Source organism: Bombina bombina, chromosome 2 (assembly GCF_027579735.1).
Source record: "Bombina bombina isolate aBomBom1 chromosome 2, aBomBom1.pri, whole genome shotgun sequence".
Lineage (NCBI taxonomy): Eukaryota > Metazoa > Chordata > Amphibia > Anura > Bombinatoridae > Bombina > Bombina bombina.
The window spans coordinates 1,071,882,484-1,071,910,147 of record NC_069500.1 but is presented as its reverse complement, the minus strand read 5'-3'; the positions used below and the strand labels follow the sequence as shown (position 1 = coordinate 1,071,910,147).

The 27,664-nt window shown below is 35.2% G+C and overlaps 1 protein-coding gene across 1 annotated transcript in view; it reads left to right on the top strand.

The window, feature by feature from the left end:
- INPP4B (inositol polyphosphate-4-phosphatase type II B) overlaps positions 1-27,664 on the top strand; it is a 1,415,612-nt gene that overhangs the window by 882,783 nt on the left and 505,165 nt on the right. The window contains exon 8 of the mRNA XM_053703700.1: positions 16,847-16,958. Coding sequence (XP_053559675.1) covers positions 16,847-16,958 — 112 coding nt within the window. The remainder of the gene's footprint in view (positions 1-16,846; positions 16,959-27,664) is intronic.

Here is a 27,664-nt window from a genome sequence, read left to right as displayed (position 1 = left end):
TGCACGGTTGTAAGATTAAACCCGGTGACAGCTTACAATTGCTAGAGACAATGCGGCTTCTTGCACGGTTGTAAGATTAAACCCGGTGACAGCTTACAGTTGCTAGAGACAATGCGGCTTCTTGCACAGCTGTAAGATTAAACCCGGTGACAGCTTAGAATTGCTAGAGACAATGCGGCTTCTTGCACAGCTGTAAGATTAAACCCGGTGACAGCTTACAATTGCTAGAGACAATGCGGCTTCTTGCACAGCTGTAAGATTAAACCCGGTGACAGCTTACAATTGCTAGAGACAATGCGGCATCTTGCACAGCTGTAAGATTAAACCCGGTGACAGCTTACAATTGCTAGAGACAATGCGGCTTCTTGCACAGCTGTAAGATTAAACCCGGTGACAGCTTACAATTGCTAGAGACAATGCGGCTTCTTGCACAGCTGTAAGATTAAACCCGGTGACAGCTTACAATTGCTAGAGACAATGCGGCTTCTTGCACGGTTGTAAGATTAAACCCGGTGACAGCTTAGAATTGCTAGAGACAATGCGGCTTCTTGCACAGCTGTAAGATTAAACCCGGTGACAGCTTACAATTGCTAGAGACAATGCGGCATCTTGCACAGCTGTAAGATTAAACCCAGTGACAGCTTACAATTGCTAGAGACAATGCGGCTTCTTGCACAGCTGTAAGATTAAACCCGGTGACAGCTTACAATTGCTAGAGACAATGCGGCTTCTTGCACGGTTGTAAGATTAAACCCGGTGACAGCTTAGAATTGCTAGAGACAATGCGGCATCTTGCACAGCTGTAAGATTAAACCCGGTGACAGCTTACAATTGCTGGAGACAATGCGGCTTCTTGCACAGCTGTAATATTAAACCCGGTGACAGCTTACAATTGCTAGAGACAATGCGGCTTCTTGCACGGTTGTAAGATTAAACCCGGTGACAGCTTACAGTTGCTAGAGACAATGCGGCTTCTTGCACAGCTGTAAGATTAAACCCGGTGACAGCTTACAATTGCTAGAGACAATGCGGCTTCTTGCACAGCTGTAAGATTAAACCCGGTGACAGCTTAGAATTGCTAGAGACAATGCGGCTTCTTGCACAGCTGTAAGATTAAACCCGGTGACAGCTTACAATTGCTAGAGACAATGCAGCTTCTTGCACAGCTGTAAGATTAAACCCGGTGACAGCTTACAATTGCTAGAGACAATGCAGCTTCTTGCACAGCTGTAAGATTAAACCCGGTGACAGCTTACAATTGCTAGAGACAATGCGGCTTCTTGCACAGCTGTAAGATTAAACCCGGTGACAGCTTACAATTGCTAGAGACAATGCGGCTTCTTGCACAGCTGTAAGATTAAACCTGGTGACAGCTTACAATTGCTAGAGACAATGCGGCATCTTGCACAGCTGTAAGATTAAACCCGGTGACAGCTTACAATTGCTAGAGACAATGCGGCATCTTGCACGGTTGTAGGATTAAACCCGGTGACAGTTTAGAATTGCTAGAGACAATGCGGCATCTTGCACGGTTGTAAGATTAAACCCGGTGACAGCTTACAATTGCTAGAGACAATGCGGCTTCTTGCACGGTTGTAAGATTAAACCCGGTGACAGCTTACAATTGCTAGAGACAATGCGGCTTCTTGCACAGCTGTAAGATTAAACCCGGTGACAGCTTACAATTGCTAGAGACAATGCGGCATCTTGCACGGTTGTAAGATTAAACCCGGTGACAGCTTACAATTGCTAGAGACAATGCGGCATCTTGCACGGTTGTAAGATTAAACCCGGTGACAGCTTACAATTGCTAGAGACAATGCGGCTTCTTGCACAGCTGTAAGATTAAACCCGGTGACAGCTTACAATTGCTAGAGACAATGCGGCTTCTTGCACAGCTGTAAGATTAAGAAGAATAGAAAGAGGGCGCCACAATAGCGTGATATCGTCTGGAATGCAGGTATAGATAAAGGTAGATATTTATGCTTACCAGATGGTGTGGCACTGTACTGTGACCAGTGCAAGAGAGCAGGCTAGCACTTAACAGTGACTAGTACACTGTAGGAGTCAGGCTCCAAAGGCACTTGCTCTGGTTGCAACTTGGTGTTTGTCTCCTGATGTCTGGACTTCAGGTGCTGCAAAGGAGTGATCTTATGTGTGTTGTTCAGTGGATATATATGAACCACAACACAGACAACTTCAAATAAAAAAGACTTTTAATATTTTATGACGCGTTTCTCAACCTACAAGGGTTGTTTCATCAGATAAAAAAGTGATATAATATCAGCGCTCTTTTATATCCCTTTATTGGGATATTTTCAGCTGTAAGATTAAACCCGGTGACAGCTTACAATTGCTAGAGACAATGCGGCATCTTGCACAGCTGTAAGATTAAACCCGGTGACAGCTTACAATTGCTAGAGACAATGCGGCTTCTTGCACAGCTGTAAGATTAAACCCGGTGACAGCTTACAATTGCTAGAGACAATGCGGCATCTTGCACGGTTGTAAGATTAAACCCGGTGACAGCTTAGAATTGCTAGAGACAATGCGGCATCTTGCACAGCTGTAAGATTAAACCCGGTGACAGCTTAGAATTGCTAGAGACAATGCGGCATCTTGCACAGCTGTAAGATTAAACCCGGTGACAGCTTACAATTGCTAGAGACAATGCAAATTAAAATTTGATGCAACCTAAGCTGCCCTTGACTTTAGATTTCTAAACATTATTTTTTTATCATTTAAATAATTTTGTGACATGGATCCATGGATTCCTAAACAGGTAATGTTTTTTTTTTGTGTGTAAATGCACCAAAAGCTGTTAGCAAACTACAAACATTTTCAAGAAGGGCTTTAATCAGTCAACTCAGTGGCACTGCAAAATACATACATTGCAAGAACAAATCATATATTTTAAATATCACGTTGTATGTAAACTTAATTATATGCTCAAAATAGAAAAGAACTTAAAAGGGACACTATAGTCAATATTTTTCTTTCATGATTCAGATGCAGATTTAAAAAAAAAAAAATAGAGTTTAATTTTATTAACTAATCTGCTTTGTCCTTTTGCTATCCTTTGTTGAAAAACATATAGGTAGGCTCAGGAGCAGCAATGCACATGAGCTAGTTGCTGATTGGTGGCTACATATAAATTCCTCTTGTAATTGGTTCACCTGATGTGTTCATTTATCTTCCAGAAGAGCATAGCTGCTTCTTCAACAAAGGATACCATAACTATGAAATGAAGGAAATTTGATAATAGAAGTATATTGGACAGTTGTTTAAAATAATATGATCTGTCTTAATCATGAAAAAAAACTTTATTTTTATTTATTTTTTCTACTTGCTCTTGTGTTTGTAGTATATTTCATTGCTACTTCTGAACGCCCCTTGTGAACTATGACACATGACCTTTAATAAATCCAGGATGTGTCAGGTTACAGTTTCACAGAATATTGTTCAGTGACTCAGCACACGACATACTAAAATAATCTACTTATTCATCAATAAAGTTTAGCTCACCAGGTCTGCATTCTTCTGCTGAAAAACAGTATGAGCATGTCCTATAAATGTTTTTCCATTACCTTACTGACAAGTGAGTAATTGAAAATGTTCAAGCCACACAATGAAAAACCAGGGTAAGATGATTTTTACCTGAGGTGAGGTGTGGACATTTTTAAGACATTTACTTGACTAAGGCACGATAGTTGAAGACAGATTTACTTGTCCTGACACAATAGGGCTAGTTACCTCATTGTGCAGCACGTACACAAATACCTTCCCACAATGATTACTATGAAATCATCTCCCAGAATGAAAATGATCTCGGTTATATAAATATTGTGGTATGTTGCACAGCTCATACATTTATTTAGGCACAATACTATATTAATACTCTGCTGCTTTAACACTTAGATGGTTGAGTGAACTCATTAATTACATTTTAAGTAAATGTGCAATATAATATTTACACTGGGTATGCAACTTTTTACAGTGTATTTTTTAACCCCATAGCTGCTAAGCAGAACTAAAACATACTGCCTATCACTTTGCTCTCTCTAACAGATATTTGTTTTCAATTAGTGAACTCAACTCATATAAACTTTATTCCTTTATGTGGTTCTTTAATCATATGGAATTAAGAGTAATGATGACATAACTGCTTGAGCCAGTTATTAACAGGCAGCACACTGGGCTCTTTTCCATTGAGACGTAATTCGGTTTGCGTGCACTCGCAAACTAATAAATATTGCTCTTTGAGACCTTTTTACCATTGAAATCTAACCCGACACGTCAAAACCCCTCTATCCGCCAACCCCCCCACATTGCAACTTAAAATAAATGTATTAACCTCTAAACTGCCATGCCCCACAAAGCAAACTAGCTATTAAAGCTATTGACCCCTAATCCACCATGCCCCCATATCGCAAAGTATCTATTTAACTATTAAACCCTAATCTGCCATGCCCCACAGTGCAATCTAGCCATTTACACTATTAACCCCTAATCTGCCAACCCTCATATCGCAAAGTATCTATTTAAACTATTAACCCCTAATCTGCCATGCCCCACAACACAATCTAGCCATTTAAACTATTAACCCCTAAATCGCCATGCCCCCATATCGGAAATAACTAATCACTAAGCCCCCTAACCTAACACCCCCTAAATAACCTCATTACATAAATAAAAATAATCATAAATTACAATTAAAATAAAAAACCTAACATTACTTTAAAAAATAAAAATAAATAAATAATCTAAAATTACAAAAAAAAAGAAAGTCTAACATTACATAAAATAATAAACCAAATTATCAAAAATAAAAAATATACCTAATCCCTATGAAAATAAAAAATCCCCACCAAAATAAAAACACCCCCTAATACTAAGTTACCAATAGCCCTTAAAACAGCTCTTTTACATTTTAAAAAAACGAAGTTCCCCTTAACAGTAAAAACCCCCACCCACCAAACCCCCAAAATAAAAAAAACTAACACTAAAAAATTCTAAACTACCCATTTGCCCTAAAGGGGCATTTGTATGGGTATTGCCCTTAAAACGGTATTCAGCTCTTTTACAATTGCCCAAAAGCCCTAATCTAAAAAATAACCCCCCCCAAAAAAAACAAAAAAAACAAACTAAGTCTAACCGCCAGATAGGTACTCACGGTTCCTGAGGTCCGGCGGTGAAGTCTTCTTCCAAGTGGTGACCTCTTCTATCTTCATCCAGGACCGTAGAACTGAAGACCGGCGACCAAGGAACTGAAGACCGGCGACCTCAGATCCAAGGAGTGTGGAGGATCCTCTTCGTTACACATTTAAATATGACGTCACTTGCATTCCTGTTCAAATCAGCCAATAGGATTTCAGTAGCTCTCATCCTATTGGCTGATTTGAATTTGAAGAATCAAATCAGCCAATAGGAATGCAAGTGATGCCATATAATTTGGTTTATTATTTTATGTAATGTTAGACTTTTTTTTATTTTTTGTAATTTTAGATTAATTTAAATTTTTATTTTTTTTTATTTTTAAAGTAATGTTAGGTTTTTTATTTTAATTGTAATTTAGGACTATTTTAATTTATGTAATGGGGTTAATTTAGGGAGTGTTAGGTTAGGGGTCTTAGTGATTAGTTATTTGCTATATGGGGGCATGACGGTTTAGGGGTTAATAGTTTAAATGGCTAGATAGTGTTGTGGGGCATGGCGTTAGTTTAAATGGCTAGATTGTGTTGTGGGCATTATGGTTTAGGGGTTAATAGTTTAAATGGCTAGATTGCATTGTGGGGCATGGCGTTTTAGGGGTTAATAGTTTAAATGGCTACATTGCATTGTGGGGCATGGTGGTTTAGGGGTTAATAGTTTAAATAGATACTTTGCGATATGGGGGTGTCGGATTAGGTGTTAATACATTAGTTATTGCAGTGGGGTGTTGCGGTTGAGAGGTAGATATTGCGCATACGTTAGGTGTTTGATTTTATTTTAATAGCAAGAGACAGGGAAAATATATGCACCACACTTGTATGAGGCACCGTACATGCGATCGAGTGTAGTGTAAGGTCGGGTTACCATAGTAACCTATTAATTTTTTAGAAATCCGGCATCATGTTGAAGCATTAACACAACGCAAAGCGGAAAACTTTTCAATGGAAACCTAGAACTAAAATGGAGCCGTAAATTACTTTTATCTGTCGGCCGCTTCCGTAGCTTACGGATCCGTTTTTAACGGCTCAATGGAAGCAAGCCTTTTTTAATTAGCCTGGTTCACAAATTTTAGTAACCAATGAAAAACCAAACACAGTACAGCAACTCCTTCCTAGTGCACACTGATGGTGAGCCACTGCCTAGCCCTCCATAGACAGCCACAGCAATAGCCAAGTTTAGCAGAACTATAGTTCTCTTAAAAGACCTTTATTGCTTCATACATAAGACATATAGTATAAAACGTTTTGGGAACAACAATTTTAATCATGTAAGTATACATGATTAAGGGTGTTGCACCCAAAATGTTATTTACCTTATGACCCAAGTATGAAGCAATTAATAGCTTATTAGAGAACTATAGTGCTGCAGAACTTTGCTATTGTTGTAAATGTCTATAATCAACCATACAGTTAATTCAGTGATGGGCAATGTCCTAACATATGGGTGCTGCAGGTTAATATTGTAGAAGCCTTAATGAGTGCATTTATATTTATGGGTACTAAACACACAAATAAAAATGTGGCCACAAAAACTATGGCACACATCATTATTTTACTTTTTCCTGGACACTAAAACTAGTGTGGTGTAAAGAGTTGCAAGTGGCCCATAGGCTTTCATTTGGCCAACCCCTAATTAACTGATCTGGTGTTGGAATTAATTTAGGTCTAAGGTAAAAACATGATTTGGTATTGAGTCAGATTGCTTTAGAAACCCTTGGGGTAGTGGGTCCATGTACGGTGGGGGTGGAATCCCTTGGCCTAGGCAAATAAGGCACATGCCTAGGGCAGCAGATTAGGGGGACAGCAGGGGCGGCAAATGAAGCATTGTTTACTCTAAGACAGCGCTGGTGCAGGCAGGTCTTTTTTTAGGGGGATCAATTTTTAAATTTATTTAAAAAAAAAAAAAGTTATTGCTCAACGCAGCTGAGGTATATTACATATTCTGATTTGCAGTTCATAAAGCTTGTAATTGGGATCTGTTTCTTCTCATTATTTAGAATCCATTTGTTTTCTGCTTAATTGTGGCTTGTGTGCTTGCAGCACTCACATTTTTTTCTGCCACATTTGAAGAACCCTTTTACTGGATTTAAAGTATTAGACTTTAATTTTTTACTGGTTTTCAATTTTGTGGGTGCTAAGATGTTTTTAGATTCATGTTTTTTCTGTACGTAACTGTAGGTTTAATAGGTAGTTCTACCTCTAGTAGTGGGTCTTTCTTTAAGGTATGCCAGTAAGTTTTGAGAATTTTTTCAATTTTAGAAGCTGCATTATTGTAAATTGTGATGATGAGTGGACCACTGCATTCAGTTTTCACAGATTTTGTTTTTTTCCTTCCATCAATTAAAGTTTTTCTGTCCAGTTTTTCAACTCTTTCGTATGCTTCTTCTACATTCTTGGGTTCAAAGTTTTTTTCCCCAAAATTTTTCTTTTAAGGAGAATGCTGCTTTTTCAAAATCCAGTTTTTTTATACAGTTTCGTTTGACTCTCTGAAAGTGACCTAATGGTATATTTTTTATCTATTGAGGGTGATGTCCGCTCTTGACATCTAAATATACATTAGTATCTGTCTCCTTTATGTAAAGTTTTGTGTGTATTTCATCATTATATATATATATATATATATATATATATATATATATATATATATATTGGTTATATCCAAGAAATTAATTGCTTATTCCATTCCTTTGTGAAGGTGAGATTAAACTCATTTTTGTTAATCCAATCTACAAAATCATAGAAGATATTCAGTTCCCCTTTCCAGATAATTAGGATGTCATCAATAAACCTATACCATTTCACTATTTATGGTAGGAAAGGGTTCTCACTCCAAATCCTTTGGTCTTCAAATTTTCCCATATATAGATTGGCGAAATTTGGGGCAAATTTCGTACCCATGGCATTCATTTGATTTTGGTCACTCTCCTCACCTTCATACTACGAGTTAGAGGGTATAAGGAGGCTAGACCTATATTAATCATAAGACCATAATTGTGTTTTTCCTTTGCATATACTGGGTTTATATACCCCCTGTTTTTTATTCTTATATTTTAAATACAGTGTTTCTTTTATTCTACATGGCTTATTATTGGTCTTAGGACCTATGGAACACTGTTATTCATTTGGAATAGTGAACAGTGATACTTGTGTTCCTGGTCCTACACATATTGTTTGTTTTTTCAAATTGATAAATTATTTGTGATATATTTATACATTTAACTATTAGAATCATCTCATGATTTTTATGGTTAGGGTGATTGTAACATTATTAACTCCTGCATTCTTCTAGCGCTATTCTCTAATCCTTTTTTTTTCATGTTGTTCTCTTTTTAGTCTTGTTAGTGGTAACTAGGCACCCTCTGAGAATTAGCAGCTTTATATGGTGCATTTATTCCTTGTGGATTATTTAGTATCCAGGTTCAGCACGTTAAATACACCCTCTTTGTTTTAGATTTCTACATTTCTTACCACTAATATTTTACTGGCAGCAGTCCCCTATTTACTAAACCTAGATATTTGGGTATATTCTCTTTCATTTAGCATTCTCAAATAGTGTAGTATACTAGTATTTCTTTACATATACATATATATATATATATATATATATATATATTCATCTGTACAGCCTATAGGCTCATTTTCAGCAACCAACAATGGACTCACAAACATTTTTGTACTCATTTGGGAACTTTATGGATACAACAAATAGACAAAGATCATAGTCTACAGATAACACGACAATAACTGAGAGTAATTCACCATTACCAGATACTAACCCAAGAGAACTATTTAGACGTTTAGATATTATTGATATTATTGGTCTTGAAAACTTCCTTAAACTAGACTTAGTTCCTAAAGGTCTAAGACAGACTAAAACACCAATATTCAACTCAAATGTCTTTGAACTCATTACTGACTAGTGCAATGGAGGAATGCTCTAAGAAATTTATGATCATTCTCATTAGATTTAAAGAACAAAATATAACAAATATAAGAGAAGAAATTCTAGAAATCAGACAACATTTAGAATCACATAAGGAGGATGTATATTATAAACAGCTTGACAAAGAAATATAATCCAGAACAAACAAAATCGAACTGGATCTAATAAAAAAAAAAAAAAAAAAACTTAATAGAGATATAGAAGAAAACCACAAATTTGGACAATAATACTGAAAATGAATTTGTTGATCTAACAGAAACCCCAAATACTTCAACTAGTTCAACCACTTTTTTTCAAAGTGGAAACACTAACACAATCAGTTCACACAAACCCAATAGAGTATACAATAAGAACATGAATTATGGTACAAAAAATAAAAATATACAAAGTAATATTGGACAATATGGACAGTATCATTATGAGTTAAACAGGAATCAAAACACCCACTATCAAAATAGAAATCCAAGAATCCAACAAATTAGAAAAGAGCATACTAGAGAAGACCATGGCAAACAAATGCCAAGGAGTAACTTTGCTAACAACACTCCCAAATGGAGAAAAAAGAACAATCAATATGGTTCATCAACATCCGATAATTATAATTATGGGAACATTTTTTAGAAGAAAGACAGAGAAAAGAATCAAAAAAATCAAAAATTCTTCACACAACCTCCCTCAAGACCTCAAAAACGAAGGTGGGACTACGTAGAAGAGGATGCAGAGGAGGAAAATATATACAAAGAAAGAAAAAAGCCAAATTGGCAACACTGGAAGATAAGTATAATGAGGATAATCGGGGGGAAAATAAAAAAATTGAATCTGTCTAAAAGACCTTTGGAAGCTAATGAAGAAAACGTTCTATAGAAAGGCCTTTCATTTGCACCAAACAAAGGTCCTAATCCATTCACTCTTTTTGTGGACACAAGTAAATTTATTCGTAAAATTACATTACAGAGACACTTTGAAAAAAATTCAAAGAACCGCAAGAAATTTGTGGAAGCCAAATTTGAAACAGGAACAGAGAATTCAAATTCGACCGAACAGGAGATAGAAGTTAGATTAACACAAGGAGATGAGGAAACTCTGGGTATTCTACAGGAACTTGATAATGATACTCTCATCACTGAACCGCTGGAAGTTGTACATAGTACTTTCAGGCCTCAATCAGTTTTTTTTATCCATCTCACTCCAAAGGCAAATGTATAACTATGCTTGAGGATTTAGTGTTAAGAGACCTAGACACTATGTGTCACTCATTCAAACTGAAAAACACAAATTTGAACAGAAAAGAAAAACAAGCTTTAAAAAATCTAAGCGAAGATACAGATATCATCTTCAGGGAAGCGGACAAAGGTGGAGCTGTTGTGATACATGACAGGAAAGATTATCTCACAGAGGCACTGAGAATACTAGAAGATGATACAACAGCACAATTCTCAAATATTTTTTTTAATAAAAAGTGCACTAAGAAAGAAAGTACTCACAAGTAAAGAACACAGATTTCTCAAGAATGATAATCGCAAAATGGCTACATTTTATCACCTACCGAAAATCCATAAGGATCAGAGTAACCCCCCTGGGAAGACCAATCATTTCGGGGATAAACAATTTAACATGTTGTCTTTCACAATATGTGGACCACTTTCTACAAGCATTGGTTCCAGTATTGAAGTCACACATAAGGGATACTCGACACCTACTATCAAACTTAGGGGATATAAAATGGGAGAGAGAATTTTCTTTTGCAACACTGGATGTCTCCGCTTTATATACCTCAATTCCGCACAAAAAAGGCATCGAAGCAATTGAATACTCACTGAAAAATAATCTAAATGATGATCAAATAAACTTTATTTTTGAAGCCATTGAGTTTATTCTATCCAAGAACTTTTTTGTTTTGAAAACAAAATATTCCTTCAACTTATGGGACCTGCCATGGGCACTAAATTTGCCAATCTATATATGGGAAAATTTGAAGACCAAAAGATTTGGAGTGAGAACCCTTTCCTACCATATATAGTGAAATGTTATAGGTTCATTGATGACATCCTAATTATCTGGAAAGGGGAACCAAATATCTTCTATGATTTTGTAGAAATTAGTTTAATCTCACCTTCACTTAGGAACAGACAATTCATTTCTTGGATATAACTTAACTATATATATATATATATATATATATATATATATATATATATATATATATATATATATATATATATATATATAATGATGGAATACACACAAAACTATACACAAAAGAAAGATACAGATAATAATGGATATTTAGATGCCAAGAGTGGACATCAACCTCAATGGATAAAAAATATACCATTCGGTCAATATCAGAGAGTCACATTAAACTGGACAAAGAGAGGGGATTTTGAACAAGCAGCATCCTCCTTAAAAGAAAAATTTTGGGGGAAAAACTTTGACGCCAGGAATGTAGAAGAAGCATACAAAAGAGTTGAAAAACTGGACAGAAAAACTTTAATTGATGAAAAGAAAAAAAAAATCTGGGAAAACTGAATACAGTGGTCCACGCTTCATCACAACTTACAATAATGCAGCTTCTAAAATTGGAAATGTTTTCAAAACTCACTGGCATACCTTAAAGAAAGACCCACTACTAGAGTTAGAACTACCTATTAAACCTACAGTTACGTACAGAAAAAACATGAATCTAAAAATCATCTTAGCACCCACAAAATTGAAAACCAGCAAAAAATTAAAGTCTAATACTTTAAATCCAGTAATAGGGTTCTTCAAATGTGGCAGAAAAAAATGTGAGTGCTGCAAGCACACAAGCCACAATAAAGCAGAAAACAAATGGATACTAAATAATGAGAAAGAACAGATCCCAATTACAAGCTTTATGAACTGCAAATTAGAATATGTAATATACCAAATTGAGTGTATTTGCAAGAAAATCTATATAGGAAGAACTAAACTCACCCTAAATACCTGTCTCCTAGAACATGTTAAGAATATTGAAGGAGAAACTTAATAATACGGTTTAAGCACCCATTTTGATGTTTATCATAATAAAAATGCAAAAGGTCTCTGTATTAAAGCTATTGAATAGATTCCGTCCAGTTGGGGAAAGGAAAGACTCCTTCAACTAAGAAGAAGGGAGATATATTGGATTAAACAGAGACATTGATCTGGCAGCTTTTCTTTAATACCAAAAAATGGGGTTAATGAGCCAAATAGGTATCTTTACATTCACAAAAATATATTGTTTTTTTCTCATTTAGATTTATACTCCCCTTAACCCTTTTTAGACATATTTTGTGTTTTTATAATCTTATTTTTATATTCATATTTGATATTCATATCTTTTACATATATATTTTCTGTATATTCCATCTGCTATCATTGATAGTTTATATTATAATACAGAACTCTGTATTTATCTCTTTCAAATCTATTAGTATTTGAAGTATTATATAAATCTATCATGTACAGTTAACCCATCTTTATCCGTATATAATAATAAATAAATAAACAAATAAATAAATAAAAATCATTACTTGTATTATTTCTAACAGCAAATTAACTTGGTTTTCTCCACTCCAGCATATGATTTAAAAATCATTAGTGAGGAATTGTCTTTATGGCAAAATACATAGATTGCATTCTCAGTATCAAATTAGTGGATATCTACTGATCCCATTTCCGTTTCTCTAGCTTAAATAGAAGCGAAGGATGGATCCGGATTAACCTCTGACGAAGTGGACGAGCGCTCCACTAAACGCGTAACGTATCTTGAGACAACTGACGTCACTTCCGATTTTACTTTCGCCTCCGATTTAATGGCTACACGCCAAACAGATCCTCACCGGATTTCTGAATTCCCTTTTCGGGATACACATAAGATATTTTTCACAATTTTTTAGTACTGCTTTTAGCTTTTATTATCATTTGTTATTTTTGCCCTTTTTTGTACTTTTCATGACATCACTCATGTGGCATTCTATTAATTTTATTTTTTAAGCGTGATCACCTTGTTTAGTATTATTATCTCGATTTTTTTTCTTGATTTTTACCGGTTTTTTTTCCATGTATTTTATGTATTTTGTACTTGTTCTTATCATTATTTATTAGGCTTTTTAAAAAAGTTTTTTTTTTTTTTTTTTTCTCATTTATTTTGGTCACTCACCTTCACACTTTCAACGAGTTAGAGGGTATAAGGAGGCTAGACCTATATTAATCCTAAGACCTTAATTGTGTTTTTCCTTTGCATATACTGGGTTTTATACCCCCTGTTTTTATTCTTATATTTTAAATAAAGTGTTTCTTTTATTCTACATGGCTTATTATTGGTCTTAGGACCTATAGAACACTGTAATTCATTTGGAATAGTTAACATTGATACTTGTGTTCCTGGTCCTATACATATTGTTTGCCTTGACAAATTGATTAATTATTTGTGATATATTTGTACATTTAACTATTAGGGGGATATTTATCAAAGGTCTGGCAGACCTGATCTGACAGTGTGGATCAGGTCCGCCAGACCTCTCTGAATGCGGAGAGCAATAAGCTCTTCATAGTCAGCATTGCACCAGCAGCTCTTGTGAGCTGCTGGTGCAATGCCGCCCCCTGCAGATTCGCGGCCATTCGGCCGCTAGCAGGGAGTTGTCAATCAACCTGATCGTACTCGATCGGGTTGATTTTCGGCGATGTGTGTCCGCCTGCTCAGAGCAGGTGGACAGGTTATGGAGCAGCGGTCTTTAGGCTCGCCAGAAACACGGGCCCTCAAGCTCCGTCCGGAGCTTGATAAATGGGCCCCTCTGAATCATCTCATGATTTATATGGTTAGAGTGATTGTAACATTATTCACTCCAGCATTATTCTAGCACTATTCTCTAATCCTTTTATTTATATATATATATATATATATATATATATCTATCTACAATATATATACTCACAGTACTGTGCAACAGTTTTAATGACCATCAATACTTATTTTTCGGCCTCATTATTAAGATACAAACAGAAGATACAGGAAATATGTTCACAAATATAAAAAAACACAATTTTCAGAACATAATTACTTCTTCAGGCAAAAGTCATTATTTAGTGTGACCTCCCTTGGCACTAAGCGCATCTTGAACTCTTTTGGGGAGAATGTTCTGAAGTAATCTTCTGGTATATTATACCAGGCTACTTTCAGCACTTCCCAGAGTTCTTCTTTAGATTCTACTGCCTCTAATATTCAGGTCTGGACTCTGTAGATCCCAGTCCATGACTATCAGTGTTTTATTAGCTGTCTTTCTCAAATATGATTTCACTGCATTAGCAGCTGAAGATGTTCCTTAAATAAAGGATACCAAAAGAATGAAGCAAATTTGATAACAAAATAAATTTGAAAGCTGTTTAAAATTGCATGCTATCTATATCATGAGAAAAAAAAAGATTTCATGCCCCTTTAACTCTAGCAAAGGGAATCATTAAAAAAAACTATAGGATTTTAGGATAAAAAGTTAAAGCTGTCTACATCATTTACATCAAAAATCCCCCCTACTGCCAATATCTATGCACAACATAGATGCACCTGCAGTGTCTATGAATTGTTTATATCATTTCTTGGTGAATCACTGTAGTTGATTAAAACAATTTTTTTTTACATTTTGAATTGAACACATCTGAGAAATTATTTATCTGTTTAAATGGTTAGGAAAGTGAAAATTAAACGTGCATGATTCAGACAGAGGACTTGTTTACATTCACTTCTGTTTTCAAATGTACTTTCATCTCTTGATAACCTTTGTTGAAAATACCAATTTATTTTTTTTGTCTTTTTAAAATTTAAAATAATGTGTTTGGATTTTTTTTTTTTTTTTAATATGCATACAGCAGAAATCTTTTAGATAAAGGGACATTGCACTATCATGTCTTTACACATAAAAAAAAGTATTTTTGCATTAAGAAATGTGAAAAGTACAAATTATATCTATCATTACTAAAAGTTGGTTTATTCAGCACATGAATATCTTTTTTTTTTTATATATATATAAAATTGCTAATATAATTAAGTTGGTAAGTATGATTCTGCCGCTGCTAGACAGATGTATTTTAACAGGCACACGACCCATTTTTAAGGAAGTAATATGCATGTGTATGCTGCAAATACAGGTGACCACATGTGACACTTTAACAGTGGTGAGGTTTGTCCAAAAATATATTGCAAATATATTTGCCCTATTTATTTATTATATTTTACCCACAGAATATTCATGGCTAATGAATTAAATTATTGCATTGGATAAATATCAATATGCTAATAGAGCAAGTAAATTCAGATTTTGTTTTGTTAACTGGGTGTTAATAACACATTTTCATTATTTTAAGGAGAATATTTCTAGGTATCCATTCAACCAGTAAACATTTTGCTTGAAATAATCGTAAAACATTCTTTTCTTTCTTATTTGTTATTTTAAAGGGACACTCAAGTCAAATGACTCTTTCATTAATCAGATAGAGCAGCAATTTTAAACACCTTTACTATTTACTTCCATTACCAAAATGTGCAGTCTTTTTATATTTACACTTTTTGAGTCACCAGCTTCTACTGAGCATGTGTAAGAATTCACAGAATCTACGTATAAGCATTTGTGATTGGCTGATGGCTGTCACATGATACAGTGGGAGTGGAAAAACACATAACTGTGAAATTAGTCAGGAAAAATATACTACTCATTTGACGTTCAGAATAAATGCTATTGCATTTTTTTTTATAATGCATTTGTTGATTTTGCAAACCTACTGTATTGACTGGTCCTTTAACCAAATCCTTACTAGGTTCTAAATAAAGCCGGTATAATCAAAATAACTCCTGAAACTTTTATCTAACCAGCTAACATATTAATAGGAAAAATAAAATAGCTCTGGCTGATGTCATCTAATTTTCTTACATAAAGCTATAATGAAATGCTTTTATTAAATATACCCATTGAATCTTCAGATCTGATTGTTACATAATGTATTAAGTATTACAATAATACCTTTGTTTGCTTGTGTACACGTTTCCTGTCAGACAGATTCCATATAGAATTGCTCTGTGAATAGAATCATGCTACATGTTGTATTAAAGGAACATAAAGCTACTATAAAAAATGATCTAATGTGTCTGTGCATTATTTTATCATTTTCTATTGCAGATTTATTTCCCTTTAAATAACTGTAATCATTGCTAGTTGGCAGAAAAGCTGGTAGTTTTCCAGTTCATTGCATCACTGCAAATATAAGTCAACCCGTCTGCCAAAATCTAAGGTGGGGCACAAATTCAGGGAATAAAATACTCACAGAAGTGTAAAAGAAAACGCCTGGAAATATTTTGCTGCCACAGGTATCAATCTTAACAGAACAGGATGTTTTGAAACTGTGACAGAGGGCAGTGGTCAAATTGTTAGTTTATCATTAAGGAAAACTTGATGAGAAAACAGTTTAATTCATATTATTATCCACCTTTTTAACTTTCTATATTTTATATATGCATTTTAACCTTTTTTAAATTTGCATTGCATCCTGTTAATTATTATTTAAAACACGTCTATACAAATTTTGCAGCATGCTAATTATTATTTTTTTTTTTTATATATATATATATTTAAATTCACAAGCTGATTTACCAGATTTACTAGATTCAAGTATGGTTATTTTTCTTTTGCTTTCTGTTTAACAGGTCTTTAAATGGTGGAAAGACTATTGGTAGTATTGAAGTGAGTCTTGTGAAGATGGGGGAGATACAAAATGGAGATGCAGATCAAATTACAGCAGAGCTGCAAGTACAAAAGGTAGGAGCTCAGTGAGATCATTGAACAAGTTAAAGGGACATGAAAACCAAAATGTTTCTTTCATGATTTAGGTAGAACATGCAATTTTAAACAACATTCCAGTTTACTTCTATTATCAAATTTGCTTCATTCTCTTGCTATCATTTGGTGAAGGAGCAGCAATGCACTACTGGTTTCTAACTAAACACATGGGTTAGCCAATGACAATCGGTATATACAGTATATATATGCAGCCACCAATCATCAGCTAAAACCTAGGTACTTTGCTGCTCCTGAGCTTACCTAGATACACTGAGAATAGCAAGGGAAGGCAGCAAATTAAATAATAGAAATAAAATGGAAAGTTGGTTAAAATAGTATGCTCTGAGGCCCATTTATCAAGCTCCGTATGGAGCTTGTGGGCCCATGTTTCTGGTCAGTCTTCAGACTAAACACCGCTGCTCTATCGAGTACGATCGGTTTGATTGACACCTTCCTGCTGGCGGCCCATTGGCCGCGAGTCTGCAGGGGGCGGCGTTGCACCAGCAGCTCTTGTGAGCTGATGGTGCAATGCTGAATATGGAGAGCGTATTGCTCTCCCCATTTAGCGAGGTCTTGCGGACCTGATCCGCACGTCGGATCAGGTCCACAAGACCGTTGTTAAATAAGCCTCTCTGTCTGAATCATGAAAGTAAATTCAGTATAATTCCAGCCTCCAAAATGTTAAAAGACCTTTATTTCTGTAGTTTGGGTCTAAACGCATAGTACTATACTTTTGGACCCAAACTTAAGAAATAAAGGTCTTTTAACATTTTGGAGGCTGGAATTATAATTGTTTTAATTTGATTTGAACTTGGCAAGTCTTTTTCCGTGCCCCTTACATGTAAGTGTGCTGTTTTCCAGTTTTTTGGATCTGATACTAAATCATGAGTTTCTAATAATGACTTTAATGTCCCTTTAAATTACAAAATTTTAGATGTGATAAATAAATCCACAATTGCAGATTTAGTCATATTATAATACAGTGCATGAATGAGCAAAATGTTCTGTGATATTAATACAACATATGTTTTATGAGTGTTTGGCTCACTTACCATAAAAAGTCAATTTATTTAAAACTCAAATATTTAAACATTATTTAAAAATGATATTTGCTGTGTAGAATGAATGGTCTACTGCATAACACATGTATATTTAACTCTTAATTTGAATATCAGTTTTCTTACTTTGAATGTTTTCCATTGAGTTAGACGTTATGTATCATAATATTAAATGTTTTTGTTAATAACCCTTTCACAGCTGAACCTTTTTATTACACCATAACTGGAGCTGTTTTAGTTGTTTGGCCCTCATTGTATTTACAAATAAATGTTAACTTTTTTTTTCTGTGAGGTCCCCACGCAAATTATACCTTGTTTTTTTTTTGGTTTTTTTAAGCAGGAGTATGATTTGTAAAAAATAACTTTATTTTGCAGAAATATCATTATATAGAAAAACACCACCATATGAAATGCAAAAAAATAAATAAATACATAGCAGCACAGGAATCATTATTCTCTGATTATTTCAAACCCAATTAGGCACCAGTTCACCTTCTCAAAACACCAAAATGTATGATTTTATATCTATATTTTTCAGTAACAATTGATAATTGAAAATTAGAGGATAAAATGTATTTGTTTTTGGCCTATGCATCATCTTTTAATTTATACAGAAAATAAGTAGGCATACAATATCTAACCATACAAATATTTCATATTTTAAAATTACACAATATTCTGATTTCCCAGAGGGGTGACTTAACCCAATTTTACAAATGATGCATTCTCCTACAACTGTCTAAATTCACTCAGCTCAGCAAAAAAATATTAAAAACAGAAAAAAAAACATAATATAGTTACCATACGTCTTCCTATATAGGATTTAACAAAATATCACAGATTACATTCTCCCAATTCCTCCATTTGTTTTTATTCTTAAAAGTTTTTATTAGTTCAGACAAACATGGGTCTATGAGCCCAGACATCAACAACACAACAAAAGAAGGCTAAGGGTTGTTATCAGGTTATCATTATTCCTGTGATAATCACTTGATAGCTATAAGGACTTGAAACCCCTTATTTGAATAATGGGAGCTCACTCTTTGAAATGAAGTGTCATTTCTATGGTGATGGGGTAAAAAAGGCCTCTTAAAGGGACATAAACAAGTTAGGATAGAGCCTCACCATTATCATTTTCTTTTTAGTTTCTGAATTGTAAAGCTCTAACTCCCCCACATAATTCCTTTTATGGCTGTATCTATATCTATTGTTGTTTTGGTAGAATACAAAAATGGACAGGGATTATCTGCTGGAGCATGCCTAGAAGCTGTGAACTCAGTTGAAATACAATGCCTATGTCTAAACACTGATAAGGGGGGTGGAGTTGGCTGCCCCAGGCAGCTTTGATATCTAATTAATTTAGCTAATTTTTGAATATTACTTGTTAGCAATTTTTAAACATTTTTTTTTTATACAAACTATTTTGAATTAATTAGCCCTTTTAGGATATGCACATATCTCAACCTGTTTTATGTCCCTTTAACAATAACCAGAATTCCAACATAGAACCAGTGTTGTGGGACTAACTACAGTTGCCAGACATTTTTAAAATTTCCACCAGAGTAATTCAAAAGCAGTGAGATTCTCAGTATTACAAAAAATATCATTGGGCATCAGAGGAGGCAATTTGGAAAAATCCCACCTACAAGCGGAGTGCAAGTGGGATCTATCTGCTGAATTCTATTAAACCTAATGGTCTTAATAACAACAACAATTATTCTTTATATCTTTAAAGTAAGGTGTTAACTATTAACAACTAAAAAAAACAAAACATGTCCAAACTAGTAATCTTTGCTTGTCAAAAGTATATAGCATTATATTATTAGTATCACTATATTTCTTCATATAATTTTCAAAATGTAGCATTCTTTTAATTTCCCTAGATATTGAGTCATTAATACATTTATTATTTATTTATTCTTTATTTTTAACTCATGATGACACAGTTTATTTTAGTATAAGCAGATGATCCTCACCTTACACAACACACAGTTTATAACTATTAATGCACTTAAAGGGACATGAAACCCAAACATTTTCTTTCATGATTCAGATAGAGAATACAATTTTAATCAACTTTCTACTTTACTTCTATTATTTAATTTGTTTTATTCTCTTGGTATCATTTGTTGAATGAGCAGCAATGCACTTCTGGTTTTTACTAAACACATGGGTGAGCCAATGACAATATATATGCAGCGACAAATCAGCAGCTAGAACCTAGGTTCTCTCCTGCTCCTGAGCTTTTATAGATACACCTTTTATCAAAGAATAACAAGAGAATGAAGCAAATTAAATAATAGAAGTGAACTGGAAAGATGTTTAAAATTGTATTCTCTATCTGAATCATGAAAGACATTTTTTGGGTTTCATGTCCCTTTAAGTCAAACCACTCCCTGTTTTCCACTATCACATCATAGCAGTCATATAACTGCAAATCAATGGTTCACATTATTCAAACAGAGCTTATCTCACTCCTATACTAGAGCAGCACATTCTATCATCTTATTTTCCTTTTCTCACTTCTCATATTTTTATATAAATCACTTCATTTTAATAGCACACTCCACACTATCTATCTCTTATAAATGTTCACATGTTTTATTCCACTTAATCACACTTTGCAGACTACCACATCACAAAATAATAATTTTCCACATCTCACTTTTGCAACAAATTATTTGCTATATTAAATACAATAATACACTAAGCAATAACAGATTAATAGATTGCTATGAAAATACAGCAAAACTATGATTGGATACAAAATAGCAGAAGTGATAGGTTCCAATAATCATGTGACCCTATGATGACATTGTGACAATTTGATTGGCAGCTCTCTTAACAAATATTAATTATTTTTTTCATCCAATCGAGGTGGGATTAATGCGCCATTAAATCACAATTACATTTAGTGCCGCCGCCGCCCCCCCCCCCTCTAAAGAAGCATTGCTAAATGCGTGTCAGGGGTGTGATACAGGAGCCTTAGCCTCCCATTTTTAACTTGTTTGAGTTTAGCCTGATTATTTGGATTATTATTCAGATGTTGTGCTTTCATGGTAAATATAAATAATACTTTCTAGACAGCATTGCCTGTAAATCAGCAATCCGGATTGTAGGAGCTTAGTCATAGATCAGGGTTTTCTTTTATTGTGTTAGATATTTTATGCCCTAACCAGGGGAGTTGTCGGTATATATAATAATATATATATAATAATTTTCCTGATTGGTAATATATGGTTCAGTGACTATTATTTATCTCTGTCCCTACCCCCTTGTTGTAGTTCCAGATGCCTATGGTTCTGTGAGATGATAACTAATGGAATGATCTTTAGCAGATAGCCACTGCATGTGAACTCTTCTTTGAAAGAGGGGCCTCTCCTTTTTCAAATGAGGGGTCAATTGTCTAACTTTAGTGCTTATTTTGGGGTGCTAGGCCAGAGCATATTAAAACGGCTCCTAGAAAACAGGTGATTGTCATTTCTATGGCAGTCATCTGTTATCTAATAGTGATGTCCCGAACTGTTCGCCCGCGAACGGTTCACAGCGAACATAGCTTGTTCGCGTTTGTGGGCGAACACATGGCGATGTTCGATCCGCCCCTATGTGTCATCATTGTGGAAACTTTGACCCTTTATGTCACAGCCGCCTGACACATTAGAGCCAATCAACATCAGACACTCCCTCACAGACACTCCCAGCTACTCGGAAATCGCCATTTTAGACTCATAACGACCTTGCTTTTTTAATGAGAGGACGCGTTGTGTTTTTGCTCCTGACATTAATAGTAAAAACATAGCTAGGCTAGTGTATTTACAGTCCAGAAGGACTCCACTCATCTCTGCTGCAAGCACAGCACCCCAAAAAGCCCTTTTTAGGGCTATATTTCGTGCCGTTTTTTTTTTTTTTTTTTTTTTTTATTAGCATTTGCCTGGCTTTCAGCTGTGTGTTTAAGGCTCACAGCATATGCTGTGACTACTGCCACCACTGATATCTCCCTAACAACATTAGTTTAAATTTAACTAACCCAAAAATATAATTATTTTTCTAGTGTAATTTTTTTTCATTTTCTATCAGGCCAGTGTCACACAGCATATACTCTGGTTCATTGCTCTGTGCCAGCCAGCAGCCAGCAGTGTTAATATCCATTTATAACATTATTTTTAATTTAAAAAAAAAAACACAAAAAAATATTTTTCTAGTGTAATCTAATTACATTTACTATCATGCCTGTGTCTGTCAGGCTCACTCAGCATTAATATACCTCTTTTTTTTCAGTCTTTTGGTTAATTGGTCTGTGCCAGGCAGCCACCCAGCACTCATATCTATTTTTCTTTCACCTTAATTTTAATATATATAAAAAAAAAGTTTAAATTTGCTAGTGTAATCAAATCTAATTTTCTATCCGGCCTGTGTGTTTTGCTGACATAGAGAGCCTACTGTGTTTACTTGCTGCCCTCCCTAGTCTATGAGCCACGACTCATATGTGTTTAACCTTTTTTTAATTTCCCCCCCAAAAAAATAATTTCAATCATTTTTCTAGTGTAATCTATTAGTATTTTCTATCAGGCGTGTGTGTATCCGACATACATAGCCTACTGTTTTTAATAGCTGCCCTTCCAAGGCTATCAGCCACGACTCATATGTATGTGCTTAACCTTTTTCTTAAAATTTCCAAAAAAAAGTCTTTAAATCATTATGCTAGTGTAATCTAATTGTATTTTCTATCAGGCCTGTGTCTAACTGTCTATCTGACTTACACAGCATACTGTTGTAATAATTGCTGCCCTACGTAGCAGCCAGCCAGTGCGACCACTCATAGAGTCATATCTTCTTAACATAATTTTAATATTAAAATCTAAAATTTTAAAATATTTTGCTAGTGTAATGTAACTTAATTTTCTATCAGTCCTGTGTTTTTGTCACTTACACAGCATACTGTGTTAAATTACTGCCCTACCTACCATCCACGACTCATATCTGCCAGCCTGTCTGCCAGGCCCAAGTAGCCAATTAGTGGCACCAATCACAATTCTTGTAACAGTAATAAAAATAAAAAAAATCATAATTTTTTTGGACTGCAAATATTCAGTCTCCTAGGGCCATTGAATTTCATTTACCTCCTGCCTGCCACTGCCAGCCTTTTGTGCCAGGCCGTCTAGCCAACTATTTACACCAATCATAATTGTTGTCACAGTCAGACAGTATAGTTATTAATTTAAATAAAAAAATTTTTTAGTGTTGATCTTAACCCTCAGTTTGCTCGTGCCTTTGAATTGCACTTTTCTACAGCCTTCCAAGCCTGTGTGCCAGGCCTACTTAAAAAATATTTACACCAATCATATTTGTTGTGACCATTGAATTTCATTTACCTCCTGCCTGCCACTGCCAGCCTTTTGTGCCAGGCCGTCTTGCCAACTATTTACACCAATCTTAATTTTTTGTCACAGTATAGTTACTAATTAAAATTAAAAAAATCTTTATTGTTGATGATCTTAACCCTCAGTTTGCTTGTGCCTTTGAATTGCAGTTTTCTACAGCCTTCCAAACCTGTGTGCCAGGCCTACTTAAAAAATATTTACACCAATCATATTTGTTGTGACAGTATTCTAATAATTAAAAATTAAAATTTTTGGTAATAGTTGCTGTGATTTGAATCGTCAGTTTGCTGGTGCCATTGAAACGCACTTTCCTGCTGCCTTGCAGCCTGCTGTGAGCCAGGCCCCCACCTAGCCAATTGTTGTCAGCAATCATATTTCTGTTAACAGTATTGCAAAAATTGTCAATCATCACTGTTTAGACTGTCAGTAATCAGTCTCCTAGTGTCCTTGAATTGCATCTCCCTCCTGCCTGCCATCCTTTTGTGCCAGGCCGTCTTGCCAACTATTTACACCAATCCTAATTTTTTGTCACAGTATAGTTACTAATTAAAATTAAAAAAATCTTTATTGTTGATGATCTTAACCCTCAGTTTGCTTGTGCCTTTGAATTGCAGTTTTCTACAGCCTTCCAAACCTGTGTGCCAGGCCTACTTCAAAAATATTTACACCAATCATATTTGTTGTGACAGTATTCTAATAATTAAAAATTAAAATTTTTGGTAATAGTTGCTGTGATTTGAATCGTCAGTTTGCTGGTGCCATTGAAATGCACTTTCCTGCTGCCTTGCAGCCTGCTGTGAGCCAGGCCCCCACCTAGCCAATTGTTGTCAGCAATCATATTTCTGTTAACAGTATTGCAAAAATTGTCAATCATCACTGTTTAGACTGTCAGTAATCAGTCTCCTAGTGTCCTTGAATTGCATCTCCCTCCTGCCTGCCATCCTTTTGTGCCAGGCCGTCTTGCCAACTATTTACACCAATCTTAATTTTTTGTCACAGTATAGTTACTAATTAAAATTAAAAAAATATTTATTGTTGATGATCTTAACCCTCAGTTTGCTCGTGCCTTTGAATTGCAGTTTTCTACAGCCTTCCAAGCCTGTGTGCCAGGCCTACTTAAAAAATATTTACACCAATCATATTTGTTGTGACAGTATTCTAATAATTAAAAATTAAAATTTTTGGTAATAGTTGCTGTGATTTGAATAGTCAGTTTGCTGGTGCCATTGAAACGCACTTTCCTGCTGCCTTGCAGCCTGCTGTGAGCCAGGCCCCCACCTAGCCAATTGTTGTCAGCAATCATATTTCTGTTAACAGTATTGCAAAAATTGTCAATCATCACTGTTTAGACTGTCAGTAATCAGTCTCCTAGTGTCCTTGAATTGCATCTCCCTCCTGCCTGCCATCCTTTTGTGCCAGGCCGTCTTGCCAACTATTTACACCAATCCTAATTTTTTGTCACAGTATAGTTACTAATTATAATTAAAAAAATCTTTATTGTTGATGATCTTAACCCTCAGTTTGCTCGTGCCTTTGAATTCAGTTGTCTACAGCCTTCCAAGCCTGTGTGCCAGGCCTACTTAAAAAATATTTACACCAATCATATTTGTTGTGACAGTATTCTAATAATTAAAAATTAAAATTTTTGGTAATAGTTGCTGTGATTTGAATCGTCAGTTTGCTGGTGCCATTGAAATGCACTTTCCTGCTGCCTTGCAGCCTGCTGTGAGCCAGGCCCCCACCTAGCCAATTGTTGTCAGCAATCATATTTCTGTTAACAGTATTGCAAAAATTGTCAATCATCACTGTTTAGACTGTCAGTAATCAGTCTCCTAGTGTCCTTGAATTGCATCTCCCTCCTGCCTGCCATCCTTTTGTGCCAGGCCGTCTTGCCAACTATTTACACCAATCTTAATTTTTTGTCACAGTATAGTTACTAATTAAAATTAAAAAAATCTTTATTGTTGATGATCTTAACCCTCAGTTTGCTCGTGCCTTTGAATTGCAGTTTTCTACAGCCTTCCAAGCCTGTGTGCCAGGCCTACTTACAAAATATTTACACAAATCATATTTGTTGTGACAGTATTCTAATAATTAAAAATTAAAATTTTTGGTAATAGTTGCTGTGATTTGAATAGTCAGTTTGCTGGTGCCATTGAAACGCACTTTCCTGCTGCCTTGCAGCCTGCTGTGAGCCAGGCCCCCACCTAGCCAATTGTTGTCAGCAATCATATTTCTGTTAACAGTATTGCAAAAATTGTCAATCATCACTGTTTAGACTGTCAGTAATCAGTCTCCTAGTGTCCTTGAATTGCATCTCCCTCCTGCCTGCCATCCTTTTGTGCCAGGCCGTCTTGCCAACTATTTACACCAATCCTAATTTTTGTCACAGTATAGTTACTAATTATAATTAAAAAAATCTTTATTGTTGATGATCTTAACCTTCAGTTTGCTCGTGCCTTTGAATTCAGTTGTCTACAGCCTTCCAAGCCTGTGTGCCAGGCCTACTTAAAAAATATTTACACCAATCATATTTGTTGTGACAGTATTCTAATAATTAAAAATTAAAATTTTTGGTAATAGTTGCTGTGATTTGAATCGTCAGTTTGCTGGTGCCATTGAAACGCACTTTCCTGCTGCCTTGCAGCCTGCTGTGAGCCAGGCCCCCACCTAGCCAATTGTTGTCAGCAATCATATTTCTGTTAACAGTATTGCAAAAATTGTCAATCATCACTGTTTAGACTGTCAGTAATCGGTCTCCTAGTGTCCTTGAATTGCATCTCCCTCCTGCCTGCCATCCTTTTGTGCCAGGCCGTCTTGCCAACTATTTACACCAATCTTAATTTTTTGTTGGGTCCAAGAACGCATGTTTGATTATTAGAATTTATTAGGGTAATTATATATCTAACAAATATATCTCTTTCTCTTCTATCGATTCTATCTAACTATCAATCTATGTATATCTATCTATCCTATCTATCACTATCAATCTATCTTCTGTCCGGGATGTTTTGAGACAGCCACTTTGGGAATGTTAGTTGATTTAGACCCATTATGGCTTAAAAGCAGACTCTGCATCAACTATGTAATTTTCCATGGGAGTTTTGCCAGGGATCCCCCTCCAGCATGCAACAGTCCAGGTGTTAGGACCCTTGAAACAACTTTTCCATCACTATTGTGGCCAGAAAGAGTCCTTGTAGGTTTTAAAGTTCGCCTGCCTATTGAATTCAATGGCGGTTCGCGTTCGCGAACAATACCGGAAGTTCGAGTCCGCGGTTCGCGAACCGAAAATTTTAGGTTCGCGACATCACTATTATCTAATGGTACATGAAATCCCTCATTTGAAAATGGATAATCCCCTTTTTCATGTGAGGGATGTTGTGTGCATATATGTTATATACTGTTTTTAGTGAAAGTTATTGCCACTATAAGAAGGGTCACTTGTCCCTATACGTGACCTGGGGGCTGAGATATGGGCTTGCAAAGCCCTCAACCCACTAGTCCTCTGGCTCAGTCTCCATAACTTCCTGCATTATTGGTTAAAGAGATATACAAATGTACTGGGACCTAGCTGAGCATAACTGTTGAGCCAATGACAAAAGGTATATTTATGTAGCCACCAATCACCAGCTAGCTTCCAGCTGTGCATTATTGCTCCTGAGCATAACTTGGAATGCCTTTCTACAAATGATAAACAAATTTAATTATAATAATAAATCAAAAAGTGTCTTCAACTTTAATGGATTCTCTGAAAAAAAGATCAAGTTAAAGGGACTACTCAATAATTTTTATTATTTAAAAATAATCCCTTTATTACAGTACACAGTAAAATTGTTTTTCCCTTAATGTATTTCCAATTAATTGTTATACCAGCAACAGAGTATAGAAAGTATGAGAAATTGCATTTTCAGGTTTATTTGTGGATATGAATTTGCTGGTTTTGTGCTTTGAAACCACAGCCTATTGAAATGTGTTGACTGTGCAGGTAAAATAAGATCTCATTATGTTATCACTTGTGTGGAAAAACTTGCTTCCTTATCTTGTGTCTGTTTGTAAACAAAACAGCAATACTTAGAGAGAACAATGGGAAGTTATCATTTTATTATTATCTCTTCTACTCCACATAGTGTAATTTCTTCTGCTGGCTGTGTTTACATTGCATGTCAAAACTTTCAGTATATGTGGAGATTCCACAGGCTAAATCAGTTATTTCAAATATCAAAATAAGGGTAATCAAGCTACTTAA